This window comes from Hypanus sabinus, chromosome X2, assembly GCF_030144855.1.
Source record: "Hypanus sabinus isolate sHypSab1 chromosome X2, sHypSab1.hap1, whole genome shotgun sequence".
Lineage (NCBI taxonomy): Eukaryota > Metazoa > Chordata > Chondrichthyes > Myliobatiformes > Dasyatidae > Hypanus > Hypanus sabinus.
In genome coordinates, this window is record NC_082739.1 from 2,581,696 (window position 1) to 2,605,090 (window position 23,395).

At 42.0% G+C, this 23,395-nt stretch overlaps 1 protein-coding gene across 1 annotated transcript in view; it reads left to right on the forward strand.

Moving 5' to 3' along the window:
• Positions 1-23,107, forward strand: part of pou2af2 (POU class 2 homeobox associating factor 2) — a 41,896-nt gene extending 18,789 nt beyond the window's left edge. The window contains exons 3-5 of the mRNA XM_059956739.1: positions 3,397-3,442; positions 13,439-13,746; positions 22,670-23,107. Of these exons, the coding sequence (XP_059812722.1) occupies positions 3,397-3,442; positions 13,439-13,746; positions 22,670-23,107 (792 nt within the window). The remainder of the gene's footprint in view (positions 1-3,396; positions 3,443-13,438; positions 13,747-22,669) is intronic.
• The last annotated feature ends 288 nt before the right edge of the window (positions 23,108-23,395 follow it).

Consider the following 23,395-nt stretch of genomic DNA (forward strand, 5'->3'; position numbering starts at 1 on the left):
GTATAGATTCTAGATAATGAAAACCTGTCATTTGATGCTGAACTGATTAAAATCAGAAATAGGCCAAAGACCAATAGCTCAAAATTAAAAAGTAACTGAAATCTATTGAGCTAGAGATGAAACCAGTGCATGCAAAGCAAACAACTCTATAACCATCTCGTGACTTTGTCCACCTCTTTCCCACCCTGGCAGTAATTGAAAATGAAGCATAGTATGAGATTCAGCCATATCAGTGCCTCGTCCAGCTTGTGTTGAGATGTGGGATTAGAATGGTTGCTGCTGGACTCAGGTGCTACATGATTGTGTACCACTGCCACTGCTGGGCTCATATCCAGCAGGTCACATGTGGAGGGCACAGCTACCACAGTTAAAGGTTGGTTCCATTGAATCATGATGTGAATTGGTTGGATCTGTCTGTAGATGCATTTCTCTGCTAATTTTACAGTAATTGATCTGCTTACGGTGAAGACAAATTCAGGACCGCTCTATCACTTTTATCTCTGAAATCCTACTCCAACAACATTTCCTTTGCTTCTAATAACAGCAGCAGCTTCCATTTATATAGCTCCTTTAATCTTGTAAAAATGTGCCAAAGATCTTCAGAATTATCAATTCTAACATTGTCTAACAATTAGCTTTCAAATTCTGATCTTTGATATTATGTTGTCTGTTGAAACTTTCCAATCCTGACCATGACCCCAGTCTATTCTCCCTTTGTTCTCCCTCTGAGATAAAAATGGGAGATTGAAAGATCTGCACTAATTCACTGAGATTCATGAACAGATTGTCTTCTAATCTGGAGAGCATTTAGCTCCAACCTGTGACTGATTCATGTTTTTCCTAATGCTGGGTCCTGATGTCAGGTGACAGACAGCTTATCATAGAACCCCCTCTCACAATAAATGCAACTTGTTTGACAACTGTTACCTCAGCCAGATAATAAGTTCATTTTCTTAAGGAGAGCAGAACACAAGGCAAATAAGTGGCAAAAGCTCCTAGTGCTCAGCCAACAACATCTAAAGGTATTAACTGTTGCAGCATGCAAATTGTGCTGTTAATATTTTTGCATAAAAATGATTCCAGTAGAGGAGGAGAGGTAGAGCTAGCTTTAAGGGAGTGAACTGTCACTGAGGCAAACTCCCACTTGGTCTCTTTATTTCTCCTTTTAGGGAGAATGATGATCACTGAGGGAAGTGGCAGGGTCCTCAGGAACATTGATGTACAGAGGGATCTCAGGTTGCAATTGCATTTCTCTCTGAAGATAGCGATACAATAGGATAGGGTGGTAAAGAAGGAGTGTGGTATGTTTGCTATCATTGCTTGAGTTATTGAGTATAAAAGTTGGCAAGTCATGTTGCTGGTATATAAAACGTTGATTGGTTTGTATTTGAAGAATGGTGTGTAGTTCTGGTTGACACACCATAGGAATGCTATGGAGGCTGTGGATATTCTGCAGGTGTTCACTAGGATGTTAACTAGATTGGAGAGTATTAGCTCCAAGGGGAGGTTGAACTAATTTGCATTGTTTACTTGGAAGCATTGGATGCTGAGTGACAATCTGATGGAAGTATATAAAATAATTAAAGAATAGCTTCATTTGTTACTGTATACTGAAATATGTAATTTGTGTCAATGACCAACACATTCCAAGGATGTGCTGAGGGCAGCTTGCAAGTGTTGCAGTGCTTTTGGCGCCAACACAGCATGCCCACCACTCACTAACCCTAAACTAGCATGCCTTTTGAATGTGGGAGGAAAATAGAGCTTACTCAGGGAGAACATACAAATACTGGGGAGTTACAAGGACAGCATACAAGTACCTTCCAGACAGTTACAGGAATTGAATTCTAATCTCTGTAAAGCGTTACGCTAGCTGCTACACTGCTGTGCTGCCCACATAAGAGGTATAAGTAGGATAGGTCAATAGAAAGTCTTCTATTCAGGAAGGAAATATCAAATACAGAAGAGCAGAAGCTTAGGGTGACAGATGGAAAGATTACAGGGGATGTGCAAGGTAAGGTTTTACACAGACAGTGGTAGGTCCCTAGAATCAGATTTATTATCACTGATGTCTGTCACAAAATTTATTGTTTTCTGGCAGCGGTACAGTGCAAGATATAACAATATTACTTAAGTTACAATAAATGAATAAAAATACTAAAGAGGGAAAATGAGGGAGTGTTCATGAGTTCATTGTCCGTTGGTGGTAGAGGGGAAGAAACTGCTCCTGAATCATTGAGTGTGGGTCTTCATGTCCTTGTACATCCTCCTTGATGTTAGTATTGATAAGAGGGCTTGTCCTAGATAGTGAGGGTCTTTACTAATGGATGCTGCCTTTTGAGGTGTTGCCAGGGAACGCGGTAGAAGCAGACAGAAATGTTTAAGAGGCATTTAGATGGACACATGTAGAGGCAGGAAATAGGTAGATGATGGAATTAGATAAAATTGGTTTCAAAGTTGGCACAGACATGATGGGCAGGAAGGCCTGTGCTGTGCTGTACTGGTCTATGTCTGCCTTCCACATTCTATCACACAGAGAAAAACTCTGGACTTTTATCATGTTGGCTTCCCCTTGTTTTGTTCAGAAAGTCCATCTTTGATCACATTCATGCCAGGGAGACATTAAGTAAAGCCTCCTTAAAAATATAAAAAGATTGGAGGTGTTGCTGAGTTGTATCATTGCTGGGCACCATGGTAACATAACGGTTAGCACGATGCAAGTACACCTTGGGGCGATCCAAAGTTCGTAGTTCAATTTGAGCATTGTCTGTAAGGAGTTTGTACATTCTCCCTGTGAACATCGTGGGTTTCTACCCACAACCTGAAGTCACACAGGTTAGTAGGTTAATTGGGTTGTGATTAGGCTGGGGTTACTGAGTGGTGCGGCTTGAGGGGCGAGAAGGGTTACTGAGTGGTGCGGCTTGAGGGGCGAGAAGGGTTACTGAGTGGTGCGGCTTGAGGGGCGAGAAGGGTTACTGAGTGGTGCGGCTTGAGGGGCGAGAAGGGTTACTGAGTGGTGCGGCTTGAGGGGCGAGAAGGGTTACTGAGTGGTGCGGCTTGAGGGGCGAGAAGGGTTACTGAGTGGTGCGGCTTGAGGGGCGAGAAGGGTTACTGAGTGGTGCGGCTTGAGGGGCGAGAAGGGTTACTGAGTGGTGCGGCTTGAGGGGCGAGAAGGGTTACTGAGTGGTGCGGCTTGAGGGGCGAGAAGGGTTACTGAGTGGTGCGGCTTGAGGGGCGAGAAGGGTTACTGAGTGGTGCGGCTTGAGGGGCGAGAAGGGCCTGCTCAATAAATAAATAATAAATAAAACTGGAATGGGAGACTCTGCTAAGTTGATGATCATTTGTACTGAATGTACTGTTGATTACATTTAACAATAAACTCTCCTTCCTCTTTAGACAGGAACTAATTCCTCTCAATCACCAGCTTATGTCCAAATGCCTGGTAAGTGGAATTTCTGCCAAATATTTGCGAAGTGTTCAATGGGATGAAAGGGTTTGGGTTCTGTCTTCTGTGCTTGCTGCCTCCATGAAGGTGATTAAAACTTCACACCAAATAAAACAAAAATTCTGAAAGTATAATGTTTGAACTTACTGTTCATTCCCTGTTCTATTGAATACTGACATTTCATTTCTGGATGTTAATGAGCTGCAGGTTTTAAAAAAAGCTATGTGTCAAGAAGCAAACTTGGCAATGGTCCTGTGAAGCGTCACAGTAGTGTGGCAGTTAGTGCGACACTTTGACAGCTTGGACCATTGGAGTTCAATACTGACGCAGTCTGTATGTTCTCCCCACGACTGTGTGCGTTTCCTCCAGGTGCCCTGGTTTCCTCCCACAGTCCAAAGATGTTAGTAGGTTAATTGGTCACGGTAAATTGTCTTGTGATTAGGCTCGGGTTAAATCAGGTAATAATGAGAAACAGATGAGAGACGGAGTACTCGGTGATACAGGGCCGGAGTACAGAAGGAGCGAGGACAGGAGAACATGGCAATGCAAAACCAGACTCACAACTAGTGGGAAACACACAAAAAGACAGAGTTCAACTGGAGGTACTGACAATCTCTCATTTTTTGTACACCTCTATCAAATCTCCTCTCAGTCTTCTACATTCTAAAGAATAGAATCCTAACCTATTCAATCTTTCCTTGCAACTCCAGTCCTCTAGCCCCAGCAGCATCCTTGTAAATTTTCTCTGCACTCTTTCAATTTCATTGACCTCTTTCCTGTAGGTGAATGCCAGAACTGTGGACGATACTCCAAATTAGGCCTCACCTAATATGTCCTAGTGAATTGTCGAGGTAGACAAGAAATGATCCAAGTAGTCTTTACTTTTTATTAAGTTGCTAACTCTTGCTCATGATTAGAATAAGGTTAACATTTATGTGGTAGAATTACTGTGGTGCAGTAATTCTACCATAAAACTGCTAGTAATTCTGTTGTGCCTTTTCCAGTAATTATCTTTATTGAGCCTTGGCTTTCTCTCTAATACTCATTTTAACTGTAACACATTGTTCAGGTTGTTGTAGCCGGAGGAAGTAGTGTGGACAAGTCCCACCATCTATTAAATGCTCCCAATGGCATGCATTTCAAATAGACTCTGATAACCAAGTCCAGTTCCTGGCCTTCACATGTGGCTTAGCTACTAAGCCCTGTGGAACTGTTTCTACTGCCAGGAGAAAGGGCAAAAGCAGGTTATTGGTGCCTTAAAACCAGTTGCTGTAGGCAGATGGAGCTCATCAGCTGTGGTTGCCAGCTCATCTAGGAGAAGATAAACTCTGATCTCAAACCTCCATTGCCTTGTGGCTGTACCCACTCATGGGGAAGGCTTCGGGAGTAAACCTTGAGGAAAAATCTGGAGCTGGAGTCCTTAAGGCAGTCATACACTGAGTTTAATGCTGACTGACAACTCCTGTGACACCACTGGTGCCAAACTGTATCGGTCTCTGTCATTCCTTTGGGCTCGCTGGTGCATGTAGAGGGGGAGCCTGCTGCATGGGCAACAGCTTGCGCTCCATATTGAACTGCCCAGTCTTGTGTATCACGTTGACAGCTGGGATACGACATCCATGACTAACAGAGGGCCTCATTGTTAAGACAATGCTAGTCATATGCAATAAATAAACCTACACTAGTGGAGATGATTCATACATTACTGACATTGATTAAGAGTGCAACACAGCTTCAATAGGTCAACATCAGATCTCAATATCAGGAGGTGAAGTAAGTTTTTCTTATCAACAAATACACCAATACACTTCCACTCTCGTATTGTTGAAAGTACACTGACTGGTTGTATTATGGTCTTCTATGGCAATTTGAATGCACAGGAACAGGAGACTAGTGTATCATGGGCACATCCATCCTCACCATTGGGGTAGTATCTAGATGTGGTCCTGCCTTAAGAAGGCAGGCATCATCAAAGATCCATCACCTTTCAACAACCACTTGATTCTGGTATGGTCCCGGAGGACTGGAAGATTGGAAATGTCATTCCACACTTTAAGAAGGGAAGAAGACAAAAGAAAATAAATTATAAGCCAGTTAGCCTAACCTCAGAGGTTGGGAAAGTGTTTGAGTCTGTAATGAAGGAAGAGGTTTCAGGGTACTTGGAGGCTAATAATAAGTCAAAGTCAGCATGGTTTCTGTAAATTGGAAATCTTGCTGACAAAATCTGTTAGAGTTTGAGGAAGTAACAAGCAGGGTGGACAAAGGAGAGGCAGCAGATGTCATTTGCTTGCATCTTCAGAAGGCATTTGATAAGGTGCCACACATGAGGCTGCTTAACAAGGTAAGATTCCATGGTGTTACAGGGAAGATACTGGCATGGATAGAGGAATGGCTGATGGGCAGGAGGCAGTGAGTGGGAATAAAAGGGGCCTTTTCTGATTGGCTGCCAGTGACTAGTGGTGTTCCTCAGGGGTCAGTGTTGGGACTGTTACTTTTCACATGGTTTGTTAATGATTTGGATAATGGAATTGATTGCTTTGTGGCAAAGTTTGTGGATGATTCGAAGATAGGTGGAGGGGTGGGTAGTGCTGAGGAAGCAATGTGATTGCAGGACAAATTGGAAGAATGGGCAAAAAGGTGGAAGATGGGACACAGTGTTGGGAAATGTATGATAATGCATTTTGGTGAATGGAACAATAGTGCAGACTATTATCTAAATGGGGGAGAAGGTTCAAACATCAGAGATGCAGAGGGACTTAGGAGTCCTTATGCAAGACTCCCAGAATGTTAGTTTACAGATTGAGTCTGTGGTAGAGAAGGCAAATGCAATATTAGTATTTATTTTAAGGGGAATAGAATATAAAAGCAAGGAGATAATTCTGAGGCTTTATAAGACACTAGTCAGGTTGTACTTGAAGTATTGTCAACAGTTTTGGACCCCATATCTCAGAAAGGATGTGTTGTCATTGGAGAGTCCAGAGGAGGTTCATGAGGATGATTCTGGGAATGAAGAGGTTAACATATGTTGAGTGTCTGGCAGCTTTGGGCCTGTACTCACTGGAATTTAGAAGAATGGGAGGGGATCTCATTGAAACCTACCAAATATTGAAAGGACTAGACAAGGTGAATGTGGAGAGGATGTTTCCTCTGGTGGGGCTTTCCAAAACTAGAGAATACAGCATCAAAATTGAGGGGTGACATTTTAGAACAGAGGTAAGGAGGATTTTTTTTTAGCCAGAGAGTAAAAATTAAATATGTGGAATGATCTGCCACAGACTCCGGTGGAGGCCAAGTCCATGGGTATATTTAAGGCGGAAGTTGATAGTTTCCTGATCGGTCAGGGTATCAAAGGATATGGTGAAAAAGTAGTGTGTGGCATTGAGTGGGATCCGGGTCAGACATGATGGAATGGCGAAGCTGAATGGCCTAATTCAGTTCCTCTGTCTTATGGTCTTATCCCCATCATCCATCTTCTTGGGCAGGAGGTACAAAACCTGCATTTTCAGACAACCCGATTCAGGAACAACTATTTCCCTTCAACCATTCAGTTATTGAATCAACTGGCAAAGCCATAATCACTACAGCTTAGCAACACTAGGAAAATGTTGACCTCTGTGTGCTTAAATGGACTCTTTCTTTCCAATTGTGTATAACTTATGTTTAATTTATTTCTCTTGTGAATGTTGTGTATCTGATGGCCTGTCCCTGTGATGCTACTGCGAGTAAGTTTTTCATTGCACCTGTGCACATATGGACAGTGTAGTTCTGTTTAAAGTATGTTGTGTTATAACAGTAAAATGATTTGCTTACTGCATGAGATCAATACAGATAAATGATACGTGCAAGTTCATTTCCTCAAAGTGCAAAGGCTGCAGAGAAAAAATGACAATAAAATAATTAATTTATAATGACCTCATATGCAAATCACTTCAAAAGAAGTATAAGTATATTTATACCATCAGGAGATCTAACAATATATTTATATATTTATTGAGCAAGCCTTTCTGGCCCTTGGAGCTGCACTGCCCAGCAGTCCCTCGATTTAACCCTAGCCTAATCAGAAGACAATTTGCAATGACCAATGAACCTACCTACCAGTACGTCCTTGGACTGTGGGAGGAAACCAATGCATTCCACATGGAGAATGTACAAACTTCTTGCAGACAGCACTGGAATTGAACTCCGAACTCTGATGCCCCGAGCTGTAATAGCATTGTGCTAACCTCCACGTTACTGTGGTGCCCATACCAATGTTCAATGCTGTAATAAATTAATAATAACTTAATAGTTATTATTTCCCATGTTATAATATGGGAAAGGACATATATAGAAAGGACTATTTTTGTGACCATTCATAAGACCATAAGACACAGGAGGAGAATTAGGGCATTTAGCCCATTGAATCTACTCCACCAATCTGTCACGGCTGTTTTATTATCCCTCTCAACCCCATTCTCCTGCCTTCTCCTCTTAACCTTTGATGTCCTTACTAATCAAGAACCTATCATCCTTCACTTCTAAATGTATCCAATGACTTGGCCTCCACAATCATCTGTGGCAATGAATTCTGCAGATTCACCACCCTCTGGCTAAAGTAATTCCTCCTCATTTCTGTTCTATGAGGATGTCCCTCATTTCTGAGGCCGTGACCTCTGATTCTAGACTCCCCCACTATAGGAAACATCCTCTCCACATCCACTCTAACTGTGTCCTCTGGTCCTAGACTCCCCCACTATAGGAAACATCCTTTACATATCCACTCTATCTGTGTCCTCTGGTCCTAGACTCCCCCACTATAGGAAACATCCTCTCCACATCCACTCTATCTGTGACCTCTGATTCTAGACTCCCCCACTATAGGAAACATCCTCTCCACATCCATTCTGTCAAGGCCTTTCATATTTGATAGGTTTCAATGAGTTCCCCGCCCCTCCACCCATTCTTCGAAACTCCAGTGAGCACAGGCCCAGAACCATCAAACACCCCTTATACATTAACACTTTCATTGTCAGGGTCATTCTCGTAAATCTCATTGTGGCCCTCCCCATGCCAGCATGTCTTTTCTTAGATAAGGGGCCAAAACATTAATTTCATTAGATGTTTTATAACATAATATGAGACATAACCAAGCATGGTGTGTTCATACTTCAGTAATACCAACATGATTTTTTCTGATCTATACCCAAACACTCTGGGCTGAAACTGCTCAGCTACTTTGAAAAGCCACGTTCCACATGGGAGAGATGATCCAGACAGTGATATTCCTCTTTAGATGTTAAATGGGAAGAACACAATCCCAGAACAGAATTCTCACAGGAGGAGAATGATTTTTGCTGGGGAATTTCATTAAGAGGCAATGATATCAGACCTTAACTGAAGAGGCACAGTGTTGCTCGACGTAATGCAGCTGCTTGAGAGCACCAGGGTCTTGGGTTCCATCCTGACTTCCTGTCCTTCTGTTCATCCACCTACAGGAACAATAACAATAAAATTGAAAGAGTACAAAAAAATTTACAAGGATGTTGCTGGAACTTGAGGACCTGAGTTATAGGGAAAGGTTGAATAGATTTGAACTTTATTTCCTGGAGTGCAGGCAATTGAGGAAAGATTTGATAGAGGTATACAAAATTATGAGGGGTGTAGATAGGGTAAACGTAGGGTCATGCTTTTCCACTGAGGTTGGGAGAGACTACAACTAGAGGTCATGGGTTAAGCATGAAAGGGGAAATGTTTAAGAAGAACATGAGAGGGCACTTCTTTACTCAGAGGGTGTTGAGAGAGTGGAATGAGCTTCTAGCACAAGTGGTGGATATGGTTGAATTTCAATACGTAAGATAAATTTGGACAGGTGCATGGATGAAAGGGGTATGGAGGGCTATGATCCTGCTGTGGGTCAATGGGACCAGGCACATCAAGAGTTGTCATGGACTGATTGGGCTGAAAGGCCTGTTTCTGTGCTGTAGTGCACTATAATTCTATGACCACATGGGTTTCCTCTGGATGCAATGGTTAACTTCCACATACCAAAGACATATTGGATGTTCAGCTAAATGGCTACTGTTTATAATCCCTGCTGTACATCAAAGTTCAAAGTTTATTTATTATCAAAGTACATATATGTCACCATATACACAACAGGACGGACAAACAACTGATGTGCAAAAGACAACAAACTGAAAATACAAAAGAAAATTATAATAGTAATAAAGTAATAAATAAATAAACAAACAAACAAACAAATAAACAAATAGATAGATGAACAAACAAACAAACAAACAAATAAATAAATAAATAGATAAGCGAGCAATAAATATGGAGAACATGAGATGAAAAGTCCTTGAAAGTGAGTCTGTAGGTTCTGGAACAGTTCAGAGATGGGTTGAGTGAAGCTGAGTGAAGTTAACCACTTTGGTTCAAGAGCCTGATGTTTGAGGGATAATAACTGTTCCTGAACATGATGGTGTGGGTCCTGAGGCTCCTGTACCTTTTCCTGAAGGCAGTGTGAGAAGAGAGCATATCCTGGTGGTGGGGGTCCCTGATGAGGAATGCTGCTTTCATGTGACAACGTTTTGTGTAGATATGCTGAATGGTGGGGAGAGATTTACTCATGATGGATGGGGCCGTATCCATTACTCTTTGTAGGATTTTCTGTTCAAAGGCATAGTTGTTTCCATACCAGGCTATGATGCAACAAATCAATATACTCTTCACCACACATCTGTAGATGTTTGTCAAAGTGTTAAATGTCACGCCAAATCTTCACAAAGTCCTGAGGAAGTAGAGGTACTGTCATCCTTTCTTTGTAATTCCACCCATGTGCTGGGCCCAGAACAGGTGCTCCAAAAATAACACCTAGCAAATTTAAAGTTTCTGACCCTCTCCACTTCTGATTCCCCAGATGAGAACCAGCTCATGGACCTCCTGTTTCCTTCTTCTGAAGTTGGTAATCGGCTCCATGGTCCTGCTGACATTGAATGAGAGGTTGTTGTTGTGGTTCCGCTCAGCCAGATTTTCAATCTCTCTCCTCTCTGCTGATTCATCACTACCTTTGATTCAGCCTACAACAGTGGTGTCATCAGCAAACTTAAACATGGTATTGGAGTTGTGTTTAGACTCACAGTCATAAGTACAAAGTGAGTAGAGCAGGGGGCTAAGCACAGAGCCCTGTGGTACACCTGTGCTGATGGAGACCGTGGAGGAGATGGTGTTGCCAATCCAACTGACTGGGGTCTGCAAGTGAGGAAATCAATTACACGAGGAGGTATTGAGGCCAAGGTCTTGGAGCTTATTGATTAGTTTTGAGGGGACGATGGTGTTGAATGCTGAGCTGTAGTCTATAAAGAACATCCTTGTGTATGCATCTTTGCTGTCCAGACATTCCAGAGTTGAGTGAAGAGCCAATGAGATGGCATCTGTGAGGACCTGTTGCTCCCGTAGGCAAATTGAAGCAGATTCAAGTTGCTTCTCAGGCAGGAGTTGATATGTTTCATCACCAACCTCACAAAACACTTCATCACTGTGGATGTAAGTGCTACTGGATGATAGTCATTGAAGCAGATCACCACGTTTTTCTTAGGCGCCAATAAAATTGAAGCCTACTTGAACTGGCTGCTAATGCGTGGATGCCTCAGACTGCCAAAGTGAGAGGTTAAAGATGTCAGTGAACACTCCAGCCAGTTGATCAGCACAGGTCTTTAGTACCTCATCTGAGCCGAATGCTTTTTGTGGGTTCACCCTCCTGAAGGCTGCTCACACATTGGCCTCAGAAACTGAAATCACAAGATCATTGGGGGCTGTGGGAGCTTGTGAAGGTCCCTCCACATTTTGATAATCAAAACGAACATAGAAGTCATTGAGCTCATCTGGAAGCAAAGCCCTGCATGCTATGTCGCTTGATTTAACTTTATAGAAGGTGATAGTATTCAAGCCCTGCCACAACTGTTGAGTATCCTTCATTGATTCAAGTTTGGTCCGGAATTGCCAGTTCGCCAGTGAGATGCCTTTCCGGAGATCGTACCTGTACCTTTTGTAACTTTTGTGGTCACCAGTCTTGAATGCCTCTGATCTGGCCATCAGCAGACTGCAGATCTCATGGTTCAGCCACGGCTTCTGGTTGGTGAGGACTCTCCCCAATGATTTTGTGGGCACACACTCGTCTACGACTGTTTTAATAAAGTTGTTGGATTCATTCAGATCCACAGATGAGTCTTTGAACTCGGCCTAGTCCACTGACTCGAAGCAATCCCGTAGCCGCTCCTCTGCCTCCCGTGACCACCTCTTTGCTGTCCTCATCTCTGGAGCTTTGCTCTTTCGCCCCAGCCTGTATGCAGATAGGAGAAGGACAGCCAAGTCAAATCAAATCAAGTTTAATTATCATTCAAACCATACATAGATACAGCTGAATGAGACAGCATTCCTCTGGGGCCAAGGTGCACAGCATTCAAAATAGCGAGGAACATAACTCAAAATAGCAAGTAACATAATTCAAAATAGTAAGCAAAGAAGCATATTCACTCAAAAAAGCATGTAGCGACAAGGCCCTGAGCGACAATGTCCAGCAATCGATGGTAGGCTCTAGACAGAGCACAGATGCATGCAATCCAGCCTGTCATTCCACCACTTGAACATGGGATGGCAGCACCAACAGGAGAGGCCAGAGGCCAGGCCCCAGCTGAGCTCAGATACCAAGCTGTAAATACCTGGTCTGCAGCAGAGGCAAGCCCGAGGCTTGAGGCCTAGTCCTCACTACAACTGAGGCTACACAGCTCCATGTCATTTGTCCCTGCACTAGGCCTGTGGTAACTTACATTATCACTGTCCAACAGCAGTCGCAAGTGAAATGTCTGAGACAATCACCAACTTCGAAGCTTCCGAGTAGTAGGCAGCATCACGGTTTGCTGTCATGTCAGCTCTTCATGTACCCAAACCAGTTCCTCTGATATCTCAACCGTCTCCTTCTCCAACATCCAGGCCAGCCCTGTCGACACCTGTCCGGCTACTCTGATCAATGAGCAGCTCACTGATGGAGTGGCCTGCAGTACTTGGTATTCTTGGAGTAGAATTGTCTTTGGATCATAAGAAATGGATTTTACAAAGAAAAAAGAACCTTTGGTTGGCCCCCCAGAGGCTGCTGTGTTCACACGCGCCACCATCTTACTGGAAGTGATCAGATGTCCAAAAATGCAGTCTAGGCATGGAATGGTTGGCATTCCTAATCGTAGTTTAACAGGGGTTTAGTGAAGTACAGGTTGATGGGCAATGAGAAGGAACAAATTACATTTGCCCCATCCTGTTGACCCAGTTGCCCCAGCACTAATTCCCTAGAGTGTCAGGCCAACATCTACCCCTTCATTGATTATAAGCTTAAAAAACAACCCCAGATCAATTTCTACTCTTGTATGTGCTTCCATAAGCATATTTTATTCTGACAAATTCAAACTACCCAAAACAGTATCTGGAATTCTCACCAATACCTACAACTAAACAGGATAAAAAAAAGCAATGCATCCTTCAGTTCAATTAAATAAGGATCCTCTAGTGAGTGTTTTCAATTGCCAGTTAAAATCATCACGATGATATGAGGCATAGATAGAATGGATAGCCAGAGAGTTTTTCCCAGGGTGGAAGTGTCTAATATGAGGGTGATTGAAAGTAGGTATTAACGGGATATCAGAGGTAAGTTCTTTACAGAGAGTGGTAGGTGCATAAAACACCTTGCCATGGGTGGTGGTAGAGTCAGATATATTAGGGGCATTTAAGAGACTGTTAGATAGGTACATGGATTATAGAAAAATGGAGGGCTGTGTGGGAGGGAAGGGCTAGATTGATTTTAGAGTTGGTTAAAAGGACAGCACAACATCATGGGCTGAAGGTCCTGTACTGTGCTGCAATGTTCTATATTCTATATTTAAAGCACTTTATGATTGTTATTAATGCTGACTTTTATTGACCAGCTGGAATGAGAAATAACATGTTTTGATTCTGTTGGAATAGGTTCCCATGTTATACCCAGCTACTATGGTGTAAGAAGACCTTATCTCTCTGATTCGGACCTGCCTCATTGCCCTTCATCCAAACATTACTCAGCGGATGTGTACTCACCTTCACTGAGCAGCAAGTCCTTTGGGTGTGAGCCACCAGCCATCACTGGGTATCAACATCTGCTTGATCCATACATCACAGAAACATTTGGAGATTACCGCACACCGACCTTTCCAACTGCAACAAGTTCCATTTTTGCACCTCAGCCTCTTGCACCTCTCATTCCTCCTTTTCCCAATGAGTCACCCCATTTCCTACTGGTATGTAAATCTCCATTTTGCTTCTTGTTTGTGACAAACCTGTAGTATTGTGCAGTTAGGTTGACCAAAAACTTTTGAAGTTGTGTTTGAACTGAGACAATTCCTTGCCCTTATCTCAATACATAAAAATGACTATAAAATAAAATATATAAAAATAAATAAATGGTGCAAAAAGAACACAAGATGTGGAGGTAGTTTTATGGATTAATTGGCTGTTCAGAGATCTGTTGGTGGAGAGGAACAAGCTTAATCGAAATTGATGAGTCTAATACATTTACTTAGTTATGCACTTAGTTATGTACTTGATTTTCTATTAAACTTGTAACTCAAGGTAAGTAATTAACAAGATTAGTGATTTTAATGCAAGGTGATGCTGATTACTGGGTGGTTTGAATAAACCAACTGGCATTAAGCTGAAATCTTTGCCAGGGAAATCTGAAATTCCATGAACGTGCGCACAAGATATTCTGCAGATGCTGGAAATCTTGAGCAAAATGCTGGAGGAACTAAGCAGGCCAGGTAGCATCTATGGAGGAGTGTAAATAGTCAAAGTTTTAGGCTGAAACCATTCATCAAGACTGCAAAAGAAAAGTTAAAAGTTCAAAGTTAGGTACAGAGGAGATGTCAGGGGTAAGTTTTTTATGTAGAGAGTGGTGAGTGTGTGGAATGGGCTGCCAGTGGTGGTGGTGGTGGAGGTGGATACAATAGAGTCCTTTAAGAGACTCCTGGATGGCTACATGGAGCTTAGAAAAATAGAGGGCTATGGGTAAAACCTAGGTAGTTCTAAGACAGGGACATGTTCAGCACAGCTTTGTGGGCTGAAGGGCCTGTATTGTGCTGTAGGTTTTCTATGTTCTATGTTCTAAAGTAAATTTATTATCAAGGTACACCACACCTTGACAGTGTGAATGTCACCACACTGTATACTACCCTGAGATTTATTTTTTGTGGGCGTACTCAATAAATCCATAGAATAGTAACATAATAGAATCCATGAAAGACTAAACCAGCTTGAGCATTCAAAAAGTGTGCAAAAGACAACAGACTGTGCAAATATCAAAAGAAAGAAATAATAATAAGTAAGTCATTGAGAGTGGTTACCACATTCTTCTTAGGCACCGGTATAAATGAAGTCTGCTTCAAGTAGATAGATACCTCAGACTACCAAAACGAGAGGTTAAAGATCTCAGTGAACCCTCCAGGCAGTTGATCAGTACAGGTCTTCACTACTTGGCCAGGTACCCTGTCTAGGCCTGATGCTTTTTGTGGGTTCATCCTCTTCGAAGGCTGCCCACACATCGGCCTCAGAGATTGAAATCACAGGGTCATTGGGAGCTGTGGGAGTTCTTGATGGTTCATCCATGTTTTGATGGTCAAAGCAAGCATAGAAAGCATTGAGCTCATCTGGAGTCAAAGCCCTGCTGTCGCCTATGTCACTTGATTTAACTTTGTTAAGAGGTGATGGTATTCAAGCCCTGCACTTTCTTTTTAAATCTTTTTATTAATTTTGAACAAACATAAATGAAACATGAATACAGAGAGTTTGAAAGTACATAATTAATAGGTTAAGTATACATTCATATAGATGATAATCTATATATAATAACCTCCCAAACTCATAGTGATTACAAACAAAGGGAGTAAAAAAGAAGAAAAAAAAATCCCCAAAAAAAGAAAAGGAAAAAAACCCTAACCAACATGGGCCATTGCATTATGTCAAATATACACAGTAGCATCAATAACTCCGCACCTCCATCCAAATAATTAAGGATAATAGAAACAGGGTTTAGGAAAAGTCAGTTTAACTGATATGAAAATGTTGATAAATGGTCTCCAAGTTTCTTCAAATTTAACTGAAGAATCAAAGACAAAACTTCTAATTTTTTCTAAGCTCAAACAAGAGATAGTTTGAAAAAACCACTGAAATATAGTTGGAGGATTAATTTCTTTCCAGTTCAATAGGATAGATCTTCTAGCCATTAATGTAACAAATGCAATCATCCATCGAGCTGAGGGGGATAAACAAATAGTGTCCACTATTGGTAAACCAAAAATTGCAGTAATAGGATATGGTTGCAATTTGATATTCAGAACTGTTGAAATAATACCGAAAATATCTTTCCAATAATTTTGCGAACAAGGGCAAGACCAAAACATATGGGTCAATGAAGCAACATCAGAATGACATCTGTCACAGGGATTAACATGGGAGTAAAATCGAGCAAGTTTATCCTTGGACATGTGAGCCCTATGTACAACCTTAAATTGTATTAGGGCATGTTTAGCACAAATAGAAGAGGAATTGACTAATTGTAAAATTTTCTCCCACTGCTTTGTGGGTATAAGACAATGAAGTTCTTTTTCCCATTCCTTCTTAATTTTTTCTGATACTTCTATGCCACAACAATCGAGCATCCTTCATTGATGCAAGTTTAGTCAGGAATTACCACTTCGACCATGAGATGGCTTTCTGGAGATCATACCTTTTGTAATTTACTTGGTCCCCAGACCTGGATACCTTGGATCTGGCCCTCAACAGACTGAGGGTCTTCTGGTTGGGGAAGACTGAATGATTTAGTGGCAACACACTTGTCTACAACTGTTTTAAAGTATATTACAACCATGATGTATTCATTCAGATCGCTAGATAAGCGGTTGAACACGGGTGAGTCCACTGACTCAAAGCAATCTGATAGCCAGCTGCTCCTCTGCCTCCTGCAACCACTTTTTTGCTGTCCTAATATCTGGAGCTTTGCTCTTTAGCCTCTGCCTGTATGCAGATAGGAGGAGGACAGCCAAGTGATCCGATTTACCAAAATGCAGTCTGGGCAGGAACAGGAGACTTTCTTTATCTTTGTGTAACAGTGGTCTGGTATGTAGGGACCTCTGCTGCTATAGGTTATATGCTGATGGTAATTGGGCAGGGCTTTCTTCAAACAAGCCTGGTTGAAGTCTCTGACTGATTTGAAATGCATCAGGATGGACTGTTTCTTGTTTGGAGATGGCATCACGCAGTATCTCAAATACTTGATTACAGTTGGCTGCTGGTGGTATGCAAGCTGCCACCAAAATTATGGAGAACTCCATAGGTAAGTAGAATGGACAGCATTTGACTGTTAGGTGTTCAAGGTCAGGGGAACACAAACTCAACAAAACTGCCACATTGGAGCACCACAGAGAGTTTATCATGAAACACATACCTTTTGCTTTCTGGCTCAACAGTTAGGTCCGTTCTGTAAACTGAGAAACCTTCAGGTCTGATGGCTGTATCTGGCTTGCTGGAAGAAAGCCAGGGTCAGAAGTCAGAATAAGAAGATGAGGATGAGGAGAAGGAGTACAAGCTAGCAATGGTAGGTGAGACCAGGTGAGGGAGAAGGTGGACTGGTGGGGGAGGGGTGATGAAGTGAGAAGCTGGGAGGAGATAAGTGGAAGAGGTAAAGGGGTGACGAAGAAGGAATCTGATGTGAGAGGAGAGTGGATCATGGAAGAAAGGAAAGGAGGAGGACATCAGAGGTAAGTGATAGGCTAGTGAGGAGAACAGAAGGGATGAGAGAGGAACCAAAATGGGGAATGGAAAAAGAGAGAAGGGATTGGGAGAGAATTTGATTTTCATGTCATCAGGTTGAAGGCTACCCAGATAGAACATGAGGTAGCCATGGACAGATATGTCAGAATCACTCACCTTTCCCCTCACCTAGTCTTACCCCTCACCTACTAGCTTATACTTCTTTCCCTCCTGCATTTTCTTACTCTTGCTTCTGTTCCTAAAATTTTCCCAAGACATTTTGCGGGCAGCTCACAAAACTATTCTACTAAATATACCTCTTCTCAGCTACCATCTCTGCAATCCACAGCCAGTAATTTTCCTTTGGGGGTGTGCTTTTGAACCACCTGAACAATTTGGATTTTTTGCAGTCACTTGAAGGATTTGGTGATCTAGACTCTGCAGCCACTGGGCTCCACCCACCTCAGTGCTGAACTGACTCATTTAGCACATTGGATGTTTGTTAGTTTTTGTGTTTCTTTGTTTTCTTGCTGCCAGAAGATGAATATCAAAGTTGTATATATTATACAGTGCCTTGAAAATGTACAAGCCTTTGCTGATATAAATGAGTATTACAACCAGACATTTTTTGATCAATTTAACTGAGAATTTTTACTTGTGAATCACACACTCCTTTTTTTCCCTCACAGTCAAGCCCAAACAACATGGAAAATTGTGAAGCATAGAACACTAAAAATTCAAAAACTGAAACATCAGCAGTTTCACAGTTATCATCCCCTTTGCTCAGTACTTGTTGAACCAGCTTTCGCAGCTATTCCGGTATTATCTTTTTAGATAAGTCTCTATTAGCTTTGCACAATGTGACGGAGCAAGAGTTGTCCATTCATCCTTGCAAAATTGCTCAAGCTGTGCCAGGTTAGTTGGGGACTCAGCAGTCTTGAGGTCTTCCCAGAGATGTTTGATTTGGTTAAGGTCAGGACTCAGAATCGGCCACTGAAGGACATCAATTTCCTTAAGTTGATTCCTCTGGTAGTGTGCTTTGAGTTTTTGTCCTGCTGAAAGACTAATTTCCTCCCCAGTTTTAGCCTCTAGCAGAGGCTAACAGGTTCTTATCCAGAATCTCTCTGTATTTAGCAGCATTCATCTTCCCATCAATCCTGACCAGATTTCCAGTCCTTGCTACTGAAAAGCATCCCCATGACATGATGCTTTACAGTCGGGATGGTGTTAGCTGGCTGATACGCAGTATTAGATTTATGCCACAGGTACCCCTTAGTGTTGAGGCTAAGAAGTTCCACTTTAGTCTCATCCAACCACAAGACCTTCTTCCACATCTGTATAGTATCTTCTAAGTGATGTTTGCAAAGTCTTTACGGGCAAGGATAAGCTTTTTATTAAGCCAGGGCTTTATAGGTTACAGGGAGAAGGCCACTCACTCAGAGTGACTGGTGTCACAGTAGCCTCTCGTACAAGTGCCATTCCTCTCTAGTGACTAAGTTTAGAGGCTGCCCTGACCTAGGCAGTGTGGCTGTAGTTTCATATTTTTCCACTTTTCCACAATGGACTGCACTGAGCTCCGAGGTGCCTTTGAGGTGGTCTTGTACACTTCCCCGGATTTGTGTTTCTCTATTATCATTTCCCTGACTTGTCTCGAATGCTCCCTTGTCGTCATTTTGGTTTGGTCTGTTGAAAATCCACCATACTGTTGGACTTTACAGAGAGAAGGGGTATTTATCCTTATGAGTTCATTGAAAACAGGTGATCCTCCAATTTTCTACATCGATAAATTGGGTGAGCTTGTAAGGTAATATGCAGTATTGCACTTGAGGAAAGTTAGCATAGTAATTACAAAGCAGATGAATACTTTTTCAGCTCAATTTTGGTTTTTAATTTTTAGTAAATTGTTGACAGATCTTGGAATTTTTCTTTTGATTTGACATGATGCAGAATGTTTTGTAGATTAGCTCATGTGGTGAACTATGTGCCTGTCGGGACACGCCCCTGTGGCTCCTCCCACAGGCCCCTGTATAAAGGAGACCTGCAGCCTGAAGCTCGGCCTCAGTCTCCAAGACCTTGTATGATAGACACTCACTCCTGGTTCCTTCTTCCAGTCAATAAAAGCCGATATCTCGCCTACGTCTCAGTGTGAGTTATTGATGGTGCATCAGCTCAAAAATCATATTTCAGTACATTTTAAATTTAGAAAATGAGAGTAAAATATGAAAATAGTTGTAGGGGCTGAATACTTTTTCAAAGCACTGTACATACTTTGAGAATAAATTTACTTTGAACTTTGAACTTTTCTGCCCCACTTCCTTTCCAGTCCTGATGAAGGGTCTCAGCCCAAAATGTCAACTGTTTATTCCCCTCCATAAATACTACCTGACCTGCTGAGCTCCTGCAGCATTCCATGATGATATTCCTGCCTTCTAAACGGAAGAAAAGTCATTGGAGCAATTTATTGCAACCTGTAACTGAAGTCCAATCAGGAATACAATGCCATTAACAATCTAGTTGAATAGGCTTATTCCCGAGGGAAGTGAATTGATGTATAAAATGCTCAGAAATATGAGGGTGATAATTTTCTGCAAAGCTGAAAGAGAAGGCACAAGCCACACAGAACAACCCAAAACAATCAAAATAATTTTACGAGTGCGCAGGGTCTGTAAATCAGTAGTGTGATCTAATCCGTAGTTGAATCTGAGTAAGAAACATTCTGCAAAATGACAACAGTGGTTGAAGTGCTGAAGAAACGTTAATGACCCCAGGCAAAATCATGAAGTGTTTTTAGATATACAGCACATCCTTCAATATATTTTAGATACTTAATACATTAAAATATTTGGCAGATGAATCATCTCTGATGATATTGGTAAATACAATTTAAAAACTTAACTTTGTATCTGAATGTCCATGCTACTTGTGGAGAGCTACACACCTGTTGAATGTAGTGCAATGGTAGAGATATTCAAATATTCACCTGTAATATGTCATTAATTGTCAAGAATATCCTGCACATCCTGCCTTAAGTCATCAGGTGGCTAATTATGGGAGCTTGCTCAAAGCCAAAGCCAGGAACCACATCAAGGGAATAATTGAGTCTTTGCAATTAACAGTTGAAGACAGTAAAGTATTACAGTTGTATTAAGTTATAGCACAAAAACGCCAACTTGTCTGTAATGGGTCCAAGTCTCCCTATCAAACCTTATATCCTCTTGTTGCTCATAGATATTCTTTTTCCATTTAAGTGTGTCCTTCCAATTCACTGCAAAATACTGGGTAAATGCAGGGTAAAATGTTTCTCCTGAATCCCCCATTGGAGTTGAGTGATCACCTTGCTTTAATGTCTTGTGGATGATGCTCTGTCTCTACAGGAAATGCAGCAATGTCAAAATCTAAGTAAATTTATCATCAAAGTACTGTATCTACACTACTGTGCAAATGTACTTGGGCTCATAGATATATATATAAAATAGAGAGAGAGAGAGAGAGAGAGAGAGAGAGAGAGAGAGAGAGAGAGAGAGAGAGAGAGAGAGAGAGAGAGAGAGAGAGAGACAGAGAGAGAGCACCAGGGTGCCTAAGACTTTTGCACAGTGCTGTATTTCTCAACATGGAGCAGGGAGCGAGTTTGTAAACCTGGTGGGAGCAAAGGATGTTGGGAATGGAGAGGGTGGAAGGGGTGTGGGACAGCTGGCAGAGAAGGCGTGCCAGGGGCAGATGTGGCAGGGGTCCAGACCTCACCACACTCAGCCCTTAAACACCAGGCAAGGTCATTTGATCCAAACAACTAGTTTATTGATCATTACAGAATGTCTCTCTGGTGCTTCCCCTCTCCCTGCCCCCTTCCCACTCTCCATCCACTATAGAGACCCTTATCAGAATCAGGTTTATCAAGACCTCCATGTTCTCGATACATTGAATATTTATTATTATTATCTTGTTTGTTTCCTTCTTGTATTTGCACAGTTTGTTGCTGTTTGCACACTGGTTGCTTGTTTGTCTTGCGTGCAGTTTTTTTGATTCTCTTGTGTTTCTTGTGTTTACTGTGAATGCCCACAGGAAAATGAATCTCAGGGTATGTATTTTGATAATAAATTTACTTTCAACTTGAGATTCATTCTCTTGCAAGCGTTCACAGGAAAATAAAGAAATTGCAATAGAATTTACAGAAAACTATGCATAAATAAAGGATGATAAACAACCAGAAGAAGACAAATAAATAAGTAAGTAAGTAACTAATACTGAGAAGATGAATTATAGAGTTTTTGAAAATGAGTTCATAAGTTGTGGAGTCAGTTCAGTGTTGACGTGAATGAAGTTATCCACAGTGGTTCAAGACCTGAGGCTCCTGTACCTCCTGCCCAATGGTAGTGGTAAGAAGAGAGCATGGGTTGGATGACGGGGGCCCTTGATGATGGATGCTACTTTCTTGTGGTAGTGTTCCTTGTAGATGTGCTCAGTGATGGGGAGGGCTTTGCCTGTGATCGACTGCACTGTGTCCACCATTTCCTGTACACTTTTCTGATCTTGGGCATTGGTGCTTCCATACCAGGCCATGATGCAGCCAGTTCGGATACTCTCCACTGTGCATCAATAGGAGTTCAAGTAATGGACACAAAATGCTGGAGGAACTCAACAGTATCTGTGGAAGAAAGTACAGTCGAAGTTTCAGGCCGAGACCCTTCAGCAAGACTCATAGAAGATTGTCAGTTTTAGATGACATGCTGATCTATGCTAACTTCTCAGAATGTAAAGGCACTGTCAAGCCTTTTTTGTGCTGGTCCCAGGACAAATCCTCTGATATAATCATGCTCATGCCCTCTCCACCTCCAATCTCCTAATGAAGTCTGGCCATTGACCCCCAGCTCCAGTGATTCAGGTTCAATCCTGTCCTCTCATGCTGTCTGCGCAGAGTTTTCGCATTTCCCTATGATTGTGTGGGTTGGCTTTTGCATGTTCTGATTTCCTCCCATATTCCAAAGATCAGTTGATAGTTTTGAAGATTAATTTTAAAAATTTTGCTTTATTCTTCACATGCACATTGAAACATCAAAACATACAGAGAAATTCATTTGCATCAATGAATGACCAACAGTCTGAGGATGTGCTGGGTGCAGCGCAAGTGTTGCCACGCTCCTGGCAACAACTTACTAACCCTAACCCATGCACCTTTGCAATGTAAAGAAGTAAGACAGGCCAGAGGATACATTTCTAAAAAGGGCACAAGAACAGAGAGATGTGTGAGTATATATTCACATTTGCTAAAAGCAGAGGGATTTTGGGGTTCAAGTTCATAGATTCCTGAAAATGGCTACACAGGTTGATAGGGTGGTTGAGAAGGCTTATGGCATGTTTGCCTTTATTACTCGAGGCATTGAAGTTCAAAAGTTCATAAAGTGCTCTTGCTTTGTTCTTCAGAGAGATTCCTGGGACAGCATGCAAGAAAATGTTAGTCATGGCACTGCAATTTGCGACACGCTCCAGCAGATGCAAGCAACAGCCGCTAACTGTCAATCACAGCACCATGGCAACCACTCCATGCCCGACACAGAGTCTGCCTCTTCATCTCAGTACAAGAATGTCGCTCGGAACAACGGTGAGCCAAGCCAGAGCTCTCAGCCCTACTCTCTTCACCCGATGGAGGAGATGCACTTCAGTTCTGGTTACCCAGTCACCTCAGCCTATGGGTGTGCCCCATTCATGACTGTATCCTCTGAACTAGCCGCCAAGACCATTCACCTCTCATCTGAGGAATCAGCCGACACCACGTCCACCTCCCTGATTGACATGTCCTCTTGGGCAAAAGAAGATGGCGGCACCAGCTGGCCTTTGTATGAAGTTAGGCGGACCTACTAAAACGCCTTGGCTGCCCAAAATGTTGTAAATCTAGATAGATGAAGGGTTGGAGTTCTTTATGTCAGGCTGTAGTGTGTGCTTTGAGGGAGGAATAGTTAAAAATGAATCCATTATTAGTCTTGATTAGGAAATGAAGTGTGATTCTTGGACAAAGAAGTTGCACTATACCTGATGCAGCCAAAGAATATGAAGTAATTAGTTTAATCAGATCTAAAGATGTGTGACATTAATATGCATTTCAATTACATTGTTAATGTATCTTGTACAGAGCACAGGTATGTGAACCTG